The 14830-nt window shown below is 34.9% G+C and overlaps 1 protein-coding gene across 2 annotated transcripts in view; it reads left to right on the forward strand.

Moving 5' to 3' along the window:
* ADAMTS19 (ADAM metallopeptidase with thrombospondin type 1 motif 19) overlaps nucleotides 1-14830 on the forward strand; it is a 289097-nt gene that overhangs the window by 67237 nt on the left and 207030 nt on the right. For both annotated transcript variants that reach the window (XM_021939659.2, XM_003900067.5), the window contains exons 4-6: nucleotides 9067-9239; nucleotides 10526-10609; nucleotides 11312-11469. In XM_021939659.2, coding sequence (XP_021795351.1) covers nucleotides 9067-9239; nucleotides 10526-10609; nucleotides 11312-11469 — 415 coding nt within the window. The remainder of the gene's footprint in view (nucleotides 1-9066; nucleotides 9240-10525; nucleotides 10610-11311; nucleotides 11470-14830) is intronic.

Consider the following 14830-nt stretch of genomic DNA (forward strand, 5'->3'; position numbering starts at 1 on the left):
TTGCTCATTAATGTTCTTTTCTTTCTGAATGAAGTACTTCCTTTAGCATTTTTTGTAGGACAGTTGTGGTATTGCTGAAATCCCTCAGTTTTTGTTTGTGTGGGAAGGTCTTTATTTTTCCTTCATGTTAGAAGGGTATTTTTGCCAGATATACTAATCAAGGGGAAATTTTTTTTCCTTCAGCACTGTACATGTCACACCACTCTCTCCTGGCTTGTAAGCTTTCCACTGCTGCCAGTGTATTGGAACTCAATTGTATGTTTTTTGTTTCTTTTCTCTTGCCGGTTTTAGGATTCTTTTTTTTTTTTTTTTTTTTTTTTTTTTAAATATACTTTTCTTTTTTCTTTTTTTTTTTTTTTTTTAAATTTATTTATTATTATTATACTTTAAGTTGTAGGGTACATGTGCATAACGTGCAGGTTTGTTACATATGTATACTTGTGCCATGTTGGTGTGCTGCACCCATCAACTCGTCATTTACATCAGGTATAACTCCCAATGCTATCCCTCCCCCCTCCCCCCTCCCCATGATAGGCCCCGGTGTGTGATGTTCCCCTTCCTGAGTCCAAGTGATCTCATTGTTCAGTTCCCACCTATGAGTGAGAACATGCGGTGTTTGGTTTTCTGTTCTTGTGATAGTTTGCTAAGAATGATGGTTTCCAGCTGCATCCATGTCCCTACAAAGGACGCAAACTCATCCTTTTTTATGGCTGCATAGTATTCCATGGTGTATATGTGCCACATTTTCTTAATCCAATCTGTCACTGATGGACATTTGGGTTGATTCCAAGTCTTTGCTATTGTGAATAGTGCTGCAATAAACATACGTGTGCATGTGTCTTTATAGCAGCTTCCTTATCCTTAACATTTGAGATTTTGATTATTAAATGCCTTGAGGTAGTCTTCTTTGAGTTAAATCTGCTTGGTGTTCTATAACCTTTTTGTACTTGGATATTGGTATCTTTGTCTAGGTTTGGGAAGTTCTCTGTTATTTCTTTGTAAAAACTTTCTGCCTCTATCTCTTTTTCTACCTCTTCTTTAAGGTCAATAACTCTTAGATTTGCCCTTTTGAGGCAATTTTCTAGATCCTGTAGGTTTGCTTCATTGTTTTTTATTCTTTTTTGTTTTGTCTCCTCTGACTGTGTATTTTCAAATAGCCTGTCTTCAAGATCACTAATTCTTTCTTTTGCTTGTTCAATTCTGCTGTTAAAAGACTGTGATTCACTCTTCAATATGCAAATTGCATTTTTCAACTCCAGAATTCCTGCTTGAGTCCTCTTAATTATTTCAAGTTCACTTGGTGTTCTACCCCTCTGTGGCTCTGCTGGTACCTGAAGCCAGTAAGTCTCAAAGGTTCACCCAAAGTCCTCGATGTAGTACCTGGGTGTCACAGCTGGATATTCAGGGCTTTTCAGTTAGCAGGTGGAAAATATTGCCAGGACTAGGTTCTTTTCTTCAAGGCAGTGGGTTCCCTTCTGGCCTAGGGGATGTCTAGAAATGTCTTTTGGGAGCTAGGACGTGGAATGGAGGCCTCACAACTCTAACTGGTGCCCTATCTTGCTGTGGCTGTGCTCATATCATAGATGTAAGACAAAGTCTTCCCCACATTTCCCTCTTCTCACCTCAAGCAGAAGGAGGGAGTCTCTTTGGAGCCACCAGCTATGCAGCCTGAGGTTAGGGGAGGGGTGATGCCAGAACTTCCTTGGCTATCCCAGTTGGTGTCTCAGTATACTGTGTGTATCTCCTAGTGCACTGTCTCTAGGACTTGCCTAAGAGTTGCAGTCCTTATAGCCTAACTGCCTTTCAAATTTTCTTGGAGGCTCAGAGTGCTGTAGCCTTCAGTATCGAGGTTTACAGGCACTCAGTTTCTTACCAGTGGGATTGCTGATTCCCCTCCTGCTAAGGCTGATTTAAATGCTCTCTCTGTGATGGGTGTCATCTGAGTTTGATCTGGTTTTCCTTTCTGCTCTAACAGGGCAGCACTGAGATCACTGCCTCACAATTATTGCTCTATTCTCCGTCTCCCAGCACCCAGAGATACTCTCTGCATCACTCTGCAACTGCTGGGGTGGGGGAGGGGTGGTATCAGCAATTCAGCACTGTTTTTTTCTATCTTCAGTGCCTTTTTCAGCGATATGAAGTTAAAACCAGGTATTATGAATGCTCACGTGATTTTCAGTTTTTGTGAAGGTATTTTTTTTTTTCTGTGTAGATGGTTAACTTGGTGTCCTTGCAGTGGGGACAATTGGTGGAATGTTCTATTCCACCGTTTTGCTCTGCCCTCCCTGTTCTCATTTTATAGGAAAAAAAAAAGACAAGGGAAACTGAAAGATTGTAAATAAACACACAGGGGATGATGTGATTCCCAGTATGCCATTTTGCATACCAGGAGACCCTGGACCCTTGACTCTACAGCCAATTTATATATTGCTTGGATTACTGCAGTTTATTGCTTTCTCTGTGTCTTCTTGATTTCAGTCTAACCCTCTCATAATCTAGTTTCCAATTTTTTAAAAAGGTGCATTTGATAATATTCTTTTCTGGGATTCTTCACACCTTCAGAGTAAAATTCATACTCTTCAGCTAAGCACACAACAACCTGAATATAGTAAGTAGATTAAGTGCACCCAAATCACCTGGGGATCAGAGTTAAAATGAAGATTTCTGGATCCCATCCAGATGCACTAAGTCAGAATTACTGAGGCCGGGACCCAAGAGAATCAGCATTTTAAACATGGACCCCGAAATGTGATTCTTCTTCATATTTAGAGAAACATCTGAGTTTATAGAGGTCTTTTATTTCTATCCCTATGTACCATACTCCTTCCTGTCTCTAAGTCTCCTGGTTTTCTTCAAAACTTTCTCCTCTTTTCCTTTAATCTTCTCATCCTCCAAGACTTAGTATCTTAGGGAAGTCCTTCTGAATCCCCCTGGATGCTACTTTCCCTTAGCCTTTCCAAGCTATTGCTTTGTAGTGCTACCATTGCATTTTGTGCATGTGGTGTTACACATTAGGGAGCCTAATAAAATGCTGGACATAAGGTTTCTTCACATTAATTCCATGAATATTATTTACTGCATGCCATACCCTGGACACAAAAATATGAGTAAAAATCAGCCTCTAAAGACAAAAATGTGGGAAGACACAATCTTCTTTGTGAAACCTAAGAGAGTAAGATGACATTTCAATGATAGGAAAGATAAACAATGTTTGTAAACACTTTGAGTAAGAATTATTATTTTTTTCCACTAATTATTATTATTTGGACAATGATTATGCAGAGTGTTACTCTGTTAAGAGTTGAGATACATTTTTTCCAACAGATCTTTTGCTATCCAGTTATATGTATTTGTATGAGTCACTTCTCTGCCAATTGGAGTAGATACTCATGATTCTGAGATTCATTTACATGATTTCTAATGAGTCTAAAGTTGTAAAATTGTTGTATTTTATTATCTCATTTTCTAAATCTGCATGGTTTTCTCTTATCTGCTGCAGCTCATCGCTCAGGACCCTAAGCCTCAGCTCTGAATGAGAACTAACCCTTTTTCTATCTCCTATAATGCCAGCTCCATGCCCTAATTTGTCTCTTCTCTGACCTCCATGAGGTTATCCCAGTGATACTGTGAATGAGATGGTACTGTAGTGATATATTTTATACGTTTATAGCTTTCTATTTTATAGCCTTCTAGAATGGAATCCAGTTTTCTCTTTTACAAAGGAAAGCATCTTTCAAGGAAGAGATTTTCATGTGGGCTGTGGCGTTATTAGATTGCTTAAACATTGCAGTAACAAAATAGTTGCTGTAGGAATTTTCTTGAGTTCTGAATATAAAAAAATAGTTTTAATATGACCAGTGATTATTTACTGTAGGTTTTAGTAAATATTATTTGATAATCAAAATGTAATAGTTTGCTAAAAGCAAAATTTTTAATGAGAGCATAGAGTATATATCTAGGTGAAACTTTAAACCCATGTAAATGTGCGTGTTCCCATTTAGAGATCAAATAAATATAAAGATTAATTTCCATATTAAAAATGTCATCCTAATAGCTAACATATTTCACATTTAATATATGAATTATACATTGCAATAAGCAAGTTCAATATACATGCTCACATATTCCTAGTCATATATAATTTTTATCTATACAACAAATAAGTAGAAAAGTAAGTTTTTGTCCCACAGTCCCAAAGCTAGTAAGTTGCAAATCCAAGATTTTTATCTATGCATTTTGACCCCAAAGAATTGGTTTAACATCCCCCAGAAATGTTATCTTCCAATGTCCACCTAAGCTCTCTATACTTTGTCTAGATTCTAGCCTATAGGATGAAGGAAGGAAAGTAGGAGACAAGTGATTTTCTTTTAAAGGGTGACCAAAAGTTGTACATACTAGTTCTGTTCAAATTCCGTGTTTTACAACTCAGTGACATAATTACACTCAGTTGAACAGTAGACTGAGAAATGTTTCTGGGTACATAGCCACACATCTGACCAAAAAGTAGTGGTTGGTGGGGATGTGGTTAGGGAATTTTTTATTCCTAAAAGTAAGAAAGGGAGAATGGATACTGATGGACACTTAATAGTCGCTACTACAGCATCTTATACAGCATCTGAGGACAAGAAGGTGATAGCTGGGAGAAAGTAAGAGAAAATGTGGAAAGGTGTCTAAGTAGAAGGAAGTGTCTCTTTTTAGTTATTGGATGTATCCATATTAATCTCATTTGCTCAGCAGAAGTTGACATTGGTGAGAAGCTATCACTTGTCGCAGTTGGTGAATATGTGATGGATAATACTCAGATTCTCATTTCCCTTCAAAGCCAATTATATATCCATCTACAAAGATGATGTTGAAAGTGTGTGTGTGTGTGTGTGTATATACACACATTAATATATATTATTAATTATTATATATATAAATATTAATTTATCTCTTGGTTTCTTTTTCTTTTCTTTTCTTTTTTTAAGATGGAGTCTCAGTCTGCCACCCAGGCTGGAGTGCAGTGTCACGATTTTGGCTTTATTATATATATTATATATAAATATATAATATTAATATAAATAATATATATACACACGTATGTATGTTAGAATGTAAGTATATACACACATAATATATAAATAACATATGTATGCATAGTTGTGTGTGTGTGTGTGTATATATATGATCAATTTGGTCTTTGGTATTAACTTCTGGTACTGAATCTGGATCCATAAAGTTTCCTTTTAACTATAGTGATTATGATTCAGATGGCTAGTATTGTTTTTGTCATCTTGCATTGTCTTGTTATATGGTATAAATAAGGAATATTTGCATTAATTGTTATAACACTTCAGTTAACTTTGTTAACTGATTATACATGATAGTTGAGTAAAACTGGATTTATTACATAATTTTAAAATCTGTGTCATTGCTAGAAAAAATGAGAAACAGTAACTTATGGGGATAGTCTAGATAAGATTAGTTTCCAGCAGTAGTGGTGGGATCCAGTTCTTATTAGATCACAGAGTTGACAGGTGGGCATAGAAGTCATAATACAAATTAAACAGTAGGTCAAGAATCCAAGAGATAAGGCTGGAAACAGTGGAACAGTGGCTCACACCTGTTATCCTAGCACTTTGGGATGCCGAGGCAGGTGGATCATCTGAGGTCAGGAGTTCAAGACCAGACTGGCCAACATGGCAAAACCCTGTCTCTACAAAAACTGCAAAAATTAGCCAGGCATTGTGGTGCATGCCTGTAATCCCAGCTACTTAAGAGGCAGAGGCAGGAGAATCACGTGAACCCAGGAGGCAGAGGCTGAAGTGAGCCAAGATCGCGACACTGCACTCCAGCCTGGGTGGCAGACTGAGACTCCATCTTAAAAAAAAAAAAAAGAAAAGAAAAGAAAAATAAACCAAGAGATAAATTATTCTGTAAACATGAAAAGATGTTAGAGGTCAAAGCAAGGTAGGATTTGTGGTTAGTAGAATAGGATAGGATAGAATAGAATAGAATAGAATAGAATAGGCAAGCTAAAACGAAGGCACCTGGAATAAGACTCAACTTATCAGAAACCAAAAAGATAGATTAGAACTGTGAGAACACATATCCTGAATTCAAAACAAAGTTAGAGACATACAGGGAATCATGACTAATTGAATATACGTGTTTCACTTCACTCTTGAACAGACTTCACTGAATTTATATCAAATAGTAAAGAAATACAAAGGTGTCAGTCAACAGTGCACGTTGTGGAAAGATGATAGCAGCTTAGAGACATCAACAGAATATGATAAACGGCAAGGAAAGGAGCAAGTGATAGCTGATTTAACAATATACCATGGAGATTATTCTTCAACTGTAGAAAATTCTTAAACTTGATTGAATTGTACTTGTGAATGGCTGCATAATGTGGCATGTAAGTTACCCTCAATAAAACTCTTATAATTGTAAATTTATTATTGAAGCACCATGGGCATACAGAAAATTGCAGAAACAATATGTTCAACTGCTGAATTTTCCCAGTGTGAACATAACCAATAGCTACTGGAATCAGACTATAGAGAATACCTAGGAATTCAGCTTATAAGGGACATGAAGGACCTCTTCTAGGAGAATTACAAACTACTGCTCAAGGAAATAAGAGAGGACACAAACACATGGGGAAAAAAATCATGCTTATGGATGGGAAGAACTGATATTGTGAAAATGGCCATACTGCCTAAAGTAATTTATAGATTCAATGCTATTCCTATCAAGCTTCCATTGACTTTCTTTGCAGAATTAGAAAAAAACTACTTTAAGTTTCATATGGAACCAAAAATAGCCGGTATAGCCAAGACAAGCAAAAAGAAGAAAGCTGGAGGCATCACACTACCTGACTTCAAACTACTACAAGGCTACAGTAACCAAAACAGCATGGTACTGGTACCAAAACAGGTAAAGAGACAAATGGAACAGAACAGCGACCTCAAAAATACCACACATCTACAACCATCTGATCATCGACAAACCTGACAAAAGCAATCAGTGGTGAAAGTATTCCCTGTTTAATAAATGGTGCTGGGAAAACTAGCCATATGCAGAAAACAGAAACTGGACCTCTTCCTTACACCTTATACAAAAATTAACTCGAGATAGATTAAAGACTTAAATGTAAAGCCCAAAACCATAAAAACCCTAGAAGAAAACTTAGGCAACACCATTCAGGACATAGGCATGGGCAAAGACTTCATGACTAAAACACCAAAAGCAATTGCAACAAAAGCCAAAATCGACAAATGGGATCTAATTAAACTGAAGAGCTTCTGCATAGCAAAATAAACTATCATAAGAGTGAACAGGCATCCAACAGATTGGGAGAAAATTTTTGCAATCTAGACATCTGACTAAGGGCTAATATCCAGAATCTACAAGGAACTTGAACAAATTTACAAGACAAAACAACAACAACAACAACAACAAACAACCCCATCAAAAAGTGGCCAAAAGGTACGAACAGACACTTCTCAAAAGAAGCCATTTATGCAGCCAGCAGACTGCTATAGCACATGTATACCTATGTAACAAACCTACACGTTCTGCACATGTATCCCAGAACTTGAAGGAAAAAAAAAAAAAAAAAAGAAGGAAAAGAAAATGACAACACCACAGATCTCTTCCTTGTGCCATGCCCGGGCTCTAATTTCTCCAACCCTAAGATATTCACCGAGTTGGTTTTTAAGAGCATTTCTTTCCAGGTTTTGATGTGTCTTTAAATGGAATCATACTACCTAATCTTTTGTACTTGGCTTCTTTCCATCAGTATTATGTGGATGAACCTCATTATTTGTAAGGTTCTTCCATAGTTTCACATGTTACAGCAGCTGGTTCCTTTTCATTGCTATATAGTATTCCATGAATATTCTAACATTTCTTTATCCATATATTATTGATGATTATTTGAATTTTAAAAATAGTGCCACTCTGAATAGTTTGTGCATGAGATTTGTATGCATTTCTGATGGCTGTATGTTTTAGATCATTGATTAATGGATATGCAAATATTCAACTTTAGTAGACACTGCAAACTAGGTTTTCAAAGTGTTTATCCCAGTTTAATCTCTCAGTATGTATGCATACGGTACTTCTATTTGTCCCCACAGTCTTGTCAGCACTTGATATAGTCAGAGTCTTTAATTTTAGCTTATTCCAGGGATTTTAATTTATTTAATGTATTTTGGTTTTAATTTGTATTTCTTTGAAGACCAGTGATGTTAGATATTGTCCCATGATAATTAGGCATTTAGATATCCTATTGTGAGAAATGGTTGTTCAAGTTCTGCCCATTTTTCAATTAGACAGTCATTGATTTAGAATAGCTCTTTGTGTCTTTATTCTGGAAAAGTATTGAACTATCTCCTCTCACAAGGTGGCATGACTTCCACTGTGATAGTTACATGTTTTAATAAATGGAAGTTCTTACTTTTTATGTAGGCAAACCTATACATGTTTTTTGTTTGTGGTTTCTGCTTTGATTTGGCTTCATTTGAGGAATCTATATTCCCCAGCAGTTATAACTTCTGTAAGATCTTGACGGAAAGTGGAGCAGAATCCTTTGTAATTCATGCATAGTAATTTAGTAATCAGGGGCACCTGCCTGAAATTAGGATGTGTGGGGCAGTCACTTCAGGCACTTCTTTCAACTAGACCTTTATTTTGCCATTGGTGTCAAAAAGAAGATTGTAGTGTGTTTTATTTATTGAGTTATTTTGTTTATATTGGAGCTCCTTGCTAGAAATCTAACGAATGTGATCTTATTATAAGCCAGCAACAACTCTGGAAGGTCGGTGTTATTATTATCCGTTTTACAGATAAGGAAACTCAGGCTGACTGGGTGATGTTAGTTTGCTAAAATGGCAGAGCTAATAAGTGGGAGAAATTCAGTCTGCCTCATTCTAAAGTCATACTTCAAAGCCAAATGCCCTTTAAGATTTTATGTGCGTCGGGAACTTATTTGATTTTGCTCGTTATTAAATATGTTTAATATTATTCACTTTGCCAATATGAAGGTGCATTGAAAACTTCAATTCTCTGTTGCAGATAAAGGAAGACCTAGGTCTAGAAAAATAGCAGAAAGTGGAAGAGGGAAACGATACTCATACAAATTACCTCAAGAATACAACATAGAGACTGTAGTGGTTGCAGACCCAGCAATGGTTTCCTATCATGGAGCAGATGCAGCCAGGAGATTCATTCTAACCATCTTAAATATGGTAGGCAAACTTTAAAGTGCGCTTGGAATTTTTTCAAGAAAACTCTAAGGAAGACGTGTGAGTATTTATAATGAAGTTCTTTAAAGTTAACTCGTTACTATTCCTTTCTCTTATTGTCATCAGTTAAAAAAAATACTTAGGTATACAAAATTGATCCATCTCAAAAGCAATATCAAAATAAAAATTCACATATTGTAAAAAAGAAAACACCCTTCTTGTTAATTTTGATGTGGCAAACCTCTTTCTATGTTACTCTTTTCTCTCTTTTTTTGGTACTGTTCTTTTCCTTTTTTTTTTTTTTTTAATATTTCTAGCCCCATTTATTTATTTATTTATTTGTTTATTTTGTTGGTACATAGTAGATGTATGTATTTATGGGGTAGATAAGATATTTTGATAGAGGCATAAATTTGGTGAAATTATCATGAATATTTTAATATATGTTTATATACATGGCCCCACAAAGGGACCATAGGTTAATTATGATGTGATATAAAAATGAATGTTGGTAATCCACTGAGCTATTATATAGGTATGTAAAATGAATGTCAGATATGATTCTAGTTGATGAGCTAAAATTTTAACCAACTAAATCACAGGTGACTAACTTGAGTTGATGATTTCTGATTGTAGAAATCCTAGTATCTCGTCGCCTCTTAGATTTCATGCAATATTCCTTTAAGGATTATTTGCCTACTTACCTTGGAACTTTTACCAAAAGAAATCCTAGTATCCATCATGTGAGGGATGTTTTTTACCAAATTGATACTTTGACTTAATTTCATACTCTGTTGGGCAAACCTCATTCAAGGAAGAATCAGAAGGTTGTAGTGAAGAGTGATTCTTACACAAGAATAAAGAGAAATAAATGTTGAAGGCAAATGTCCATTTATAAGTCAATTACCATTTAAGAACGGCTGATGTAATGATAAATATAGTCCCACTTTTTACTATGTTTGCTATCATTTGGCTGTTTTCCTGGGGAACAGAGTGTTTTTTTACACTTTAGATTTTTCTGTCCATATTCCATTACCTTCTGAGCACTCTTCTAGAATGGGATATATGGTAGATTAACACTGCCTAATAACCAGTCTTTTCTAAGTAGAAATATCTCTGAAAGCATGGGTTTGACGTAACAAAAAATTACTTTGCTTTGCAAGCTTTTTTTTTTTTTTTTTGGATTTCTCAAATAAATTGAGACTTCTCCACGTATGGGCCTTGAGAAAAATTAAGATGACTTTCAGTTTAATTTTAGGATTTTTATTTTTATTTTTATTTGTTTTTAGGTTTTTAACCTTTTCCAACACAAGAGTCTGGGTGTGCAGGTCAATCTTCGTGTGATAAAGCTTATTCTGCTCCATGAAACTCCAGTAAGAAAGTCTTGAGTTTTTAATTAAATTAAATGGGTGAGAAATTTTGTTCAGAAACTTTTAAGTAAAGGGAATGTTAAGGATGTACTTAAAAATCTGGAAATATCCATTGAATCACTTAAAGTATACATAAAACTGGCCTTTAGTTTTGGTTAATACCCCAATCTTATTTTAAAAATAGGATATTGTTAGTTTCCAAGAATCCTGAAAACAAATCTTAACTTTCCAAAGTATAATTTTAAGAAGTCATTTTAAATGACAGTTTTATTCTATTATTTAGATGTGTACTTTTAACACTTTTATTTATTTTAAATGGGAACTATTCCGTGGCATCATTTTGCTATACTGCTTAACTGGCACTTTAGAAAATATTGTTCTACATAGAAAATGTTGTTCTTAAGTTGTAGAAACAACAAGTTATTTTAGTCTAAAAGTTCCACATTATTAATTTAACCTCTCTGCTTTTTCAGAATACCATTAAACAGATTTTGTACTTATTACCCCTTCACAACGCTTTAAGCTTTTAAGCTCAGAGTAAATCAAACCTGAATGTCTTCCAGGTTCTAATTAATGTTATGGTCAGCAGTTTGCTTTAGTAATTCAAGAGTGCCTTTGTTATTTGTTTTTTGTTTGTTTGTTTTGTTTTGTTTTTGTATATACCTAAGAATAATATGCCTTGTGATGAAATCTGTTATTTTGCAGCCAGATCTATATATTGGGCATCATGGAGAAAAAATGCTAGAGAGTTTTTGTAAGTGGCAACATGAAGAATTTGGCAAAAAGAATGATATACATTTGGAGATGTCAACAAGCTGGGGGGAAGACATGACTTCAGTGGATGCAGCTATACTTATAACAAGGTAAGTTTTCCAAAGCCAATTAAATGGCATTCCTAATTCAATTACTGCCCTGTTAATCCCATTAATCCCTTAATAGATAATGTTTTTATTTCAGATTTCATGTTTCAAAAATGATTTTGGCGTAATGGTATTAGTCATCTCCCTCAATTCATAACAACAGATTTGTAAACAGCTAAATATTGGATGGCATATTGACAAAACAATTGGTTAGTTAATTCTAAAAAATTACCCTAAATTTTTGAGCTCAAAGGCATAGTTATTAATGATAAGCTAAAACTATGGTGAATTTTGTTGTAAGTTCAAAATTATGAATCTAGACTGTATGTTTTTCAGTCATCACCATATAAAGTAACCTAATATGTTAAATTCAGCAATTGAAAACCTTTCTGGCTCCAAGAAACAATTTCAATTAAGTCTCTGACTAATTATAAGCTACATTGTGAATGTACTACTAAAAAATATTTTTAATACAGCATTAAGTATAATATGTAAATAAATGTAAGTGAAATAATGAGCAACAATATGCTCTATATGATTAATACGTTTAATAATCATACATAATTGGTTTGCCTTGCTTAAAGTTGGTAAAAATAAGTAATTCATTGTGAACTAGCAATTTAATTTTAGTCATCAAAAGTGTTAGCATTTCACATCACAGAAAGCACAGTAGTGTAATTACATATGATTTTCTGAAATGAAATCATTGAAATCATTGCAATTTCTTATAATTAATACTAAAGGCGAATAATTCATAAAGTTGAAAAATCTCTAGGCAAGAACACAATTGGACTTCTACTTTCAGCTAAGTAGGTATAACTGATATTGAGCTTCTGCAATAAGCAATCATAATATTGGAAAATAAGAAGTCACTGCTTTTAGTCATTGGAGAATGAACAGTGTAAGACTGCAATTCCTGAAAGAAGGGGAATTTATTATGCAAACCTTGCAGTCAACTCAGCTTTTTCCCTGGGAAAAATTTCTTAACTAGCGTAGCAAGGTAGAATCTAGGTAGAGCACAGTGATCCTGCTGAGGACACCAGAGATAAAAGTCTTAGGCATGGAGAGGTGCCATGAAGTACATGTGCTGACCACACATGAGAACTTGGCAATGGCTGGTCTGAATATAAACAGATAGAGGAGACTGCCCCAAATTTACCACAGGATTGCTGCTATGGAGTTCCAAATTTAAAAAGATACTAGGAATGAGCAAATTCAAAGCACAGGAGTGGAACAATCTTGTGATACCTTGTCATCATTTTTAGCCTTAGGGGAGACAGAGCTTAGAGGTTGAATACCACCACTTTACAGAGGCTTTGGTATCATCTTGGATTTTTGATAAATCTTCCCTACCAAAAAATAAAGTCAAATTTATCTAAATGCAGGATGATGAGCTAGTAATTGTGAACTGCCTCTTAAAACAGTTTTAAGCACTCTTCAGAGGAAGATAACAGAATAGCAAGTCTCTCTAAAAGTATATCATTCACAATGTCCAGAGTATAATAAAAATTAGTCAAGCAAAGAAACATGAAAATGTGACCCATGGTCAATGAAAAATTAGTCAATAGAACTGACCTTGAGATAGCCTAGATGTTGGATTTAGCAGATGAATGCAGTTGTAATTGGAGTCTCAGAAGAAGAGAGTAAGAATGGGTAAGAAAAATTATTTGAAGACATAATGGCAAAAAATTCCGCAAATTTGATGAAAAGCAACAAATATGGACCTAGGCATATCATAGGAAAGTTGCTGAAAACCAAAGAAAAACAGAAAAATTTCCGTCAGCCAGCAGGCTGAGCATTGAGGGGAGCAGAGGAAACATTGAACAGGAGGAACAATGTTCAAATAAATGACTTACTTCACATCCAAAAAAACAGTAAGCTCAAAAGACAATGAAACAACGTTTCTAATGTACTGAAAGAAAGTAAACTAAAGAAATCCTATTAACCAAAACTGCTTACTGAGTTCTTGAGGTACTATCTTAATCTCTGAAAGGGTATCTATGAAAAAACATGTCTATAACTAATATCACAGCAAAAGGAGAAAACTGAACATTTTCTCCTTACAACTGAAAGCAAGGTAAGGATGTCTCCTCTTTCCACTTCTATCCAATATTGTACTGAAGATCATAACCAGTGTGGTAAAGCAGAAAAAAACAAAGGAAAAGCATACATATTTGGAATATAAAGAAAAATGTCTCTTATTCACAGATGATGTGAAATGGTACAAAGAATATTTTAAGAAATCTAGCAAAAATTTGCTAGAATTTGTAACTGGATTTTCAAGGCTACATCATGTAAAACCAGTTTTCAAAAACCAATTATGTTTATGTATACTGGAAGTGAACAATTGGAAAAAACTTATAGTGACTTCCAAAACCATAAAATACTTAAGAACAATTTTAGTAAAATATGTGTAAAACCTCTAAAATGAGAACTACACAGCACTGTTACGAGAAATTAAATATCTAAGTAAAGATTAATTCATTGGAATACTAAATATTATTAAATGCCACTTTTCTCCAAATTGATTTATAGATTCAATATACTCCCAAGGAAACAACCTTTGCAGGCATGTTTTGTAGAAATTGACAAGCTGACTCCAGTACTCATTTGTAAAGGCAGAGGACCTAGAAGAATCAAAACAGTTTTGAAAAATAAGAACAAATTGAGGCCAGGTGCGATGGCTCACACCTGTAATCCCAGCACTTAGGGTGGCTGAGGTGGGCAGATGGCCTGAGGCCAGGGATTCAAGACCAGCCTGGCCAACGTGACAAAACCTCGTATCTACTAAAATTACAAAAATTAACTGGGCATGGTGGTGCATGCCTGTAGTCCCAGCTACTTGGGAGGCTGAGCCATGAGAATCGCTTGAATCCAGGAGGCAAAAGTTGCAGTGAGCCAAGATTGTGCTACTGCACTCCACCCTGGGCAACTGAACAAGACTCTGTCTCAAACAAACAAACAAAAAAACCCCAAAACCTTCCCATTCTGTCACAGTAATGAAAATGTATATATGTATATATATGAACAAATTGGATGGACTTACACTATATGATTTCAAAACTTACTCTAAAAGTTTGGAAATCAAGATAGTATGGTTTTGGCAAAGTCATGCAAATCAATGAAGCAAAATAAATGGTCTAGAAATAAACCCACATATATATGGTTAATTGATTTTTAATAAAGCTACCAACATAATTCAGTTATAAAAATAATCTGTTCAGCAGATGGTATTAGAATACATCAAATGGTACAAATGGAATATCTGGATACCTCTGTGAAAAAAATGAATATCAATCCCATTTAACATGTGTAAAATTAATTCAAAAGGGATCATAGAATTAAAAATGAAAGCTAAAACTCT

The sequence above is a fragment of the Papio anubis genome, chromosome 5, assembly GCF_008728515.1.
Source record: "Papio anubis isolate 15944 chromosome 5, Panubis1.0, whole genome shotgun sequence".
NCBI classification, from domain to species: domain Eukaryota; kingdom Metazoa; phylum Chordata; class Mammalia; order Primates; family Cercopithecidae; genus Papio; species Papio anubis.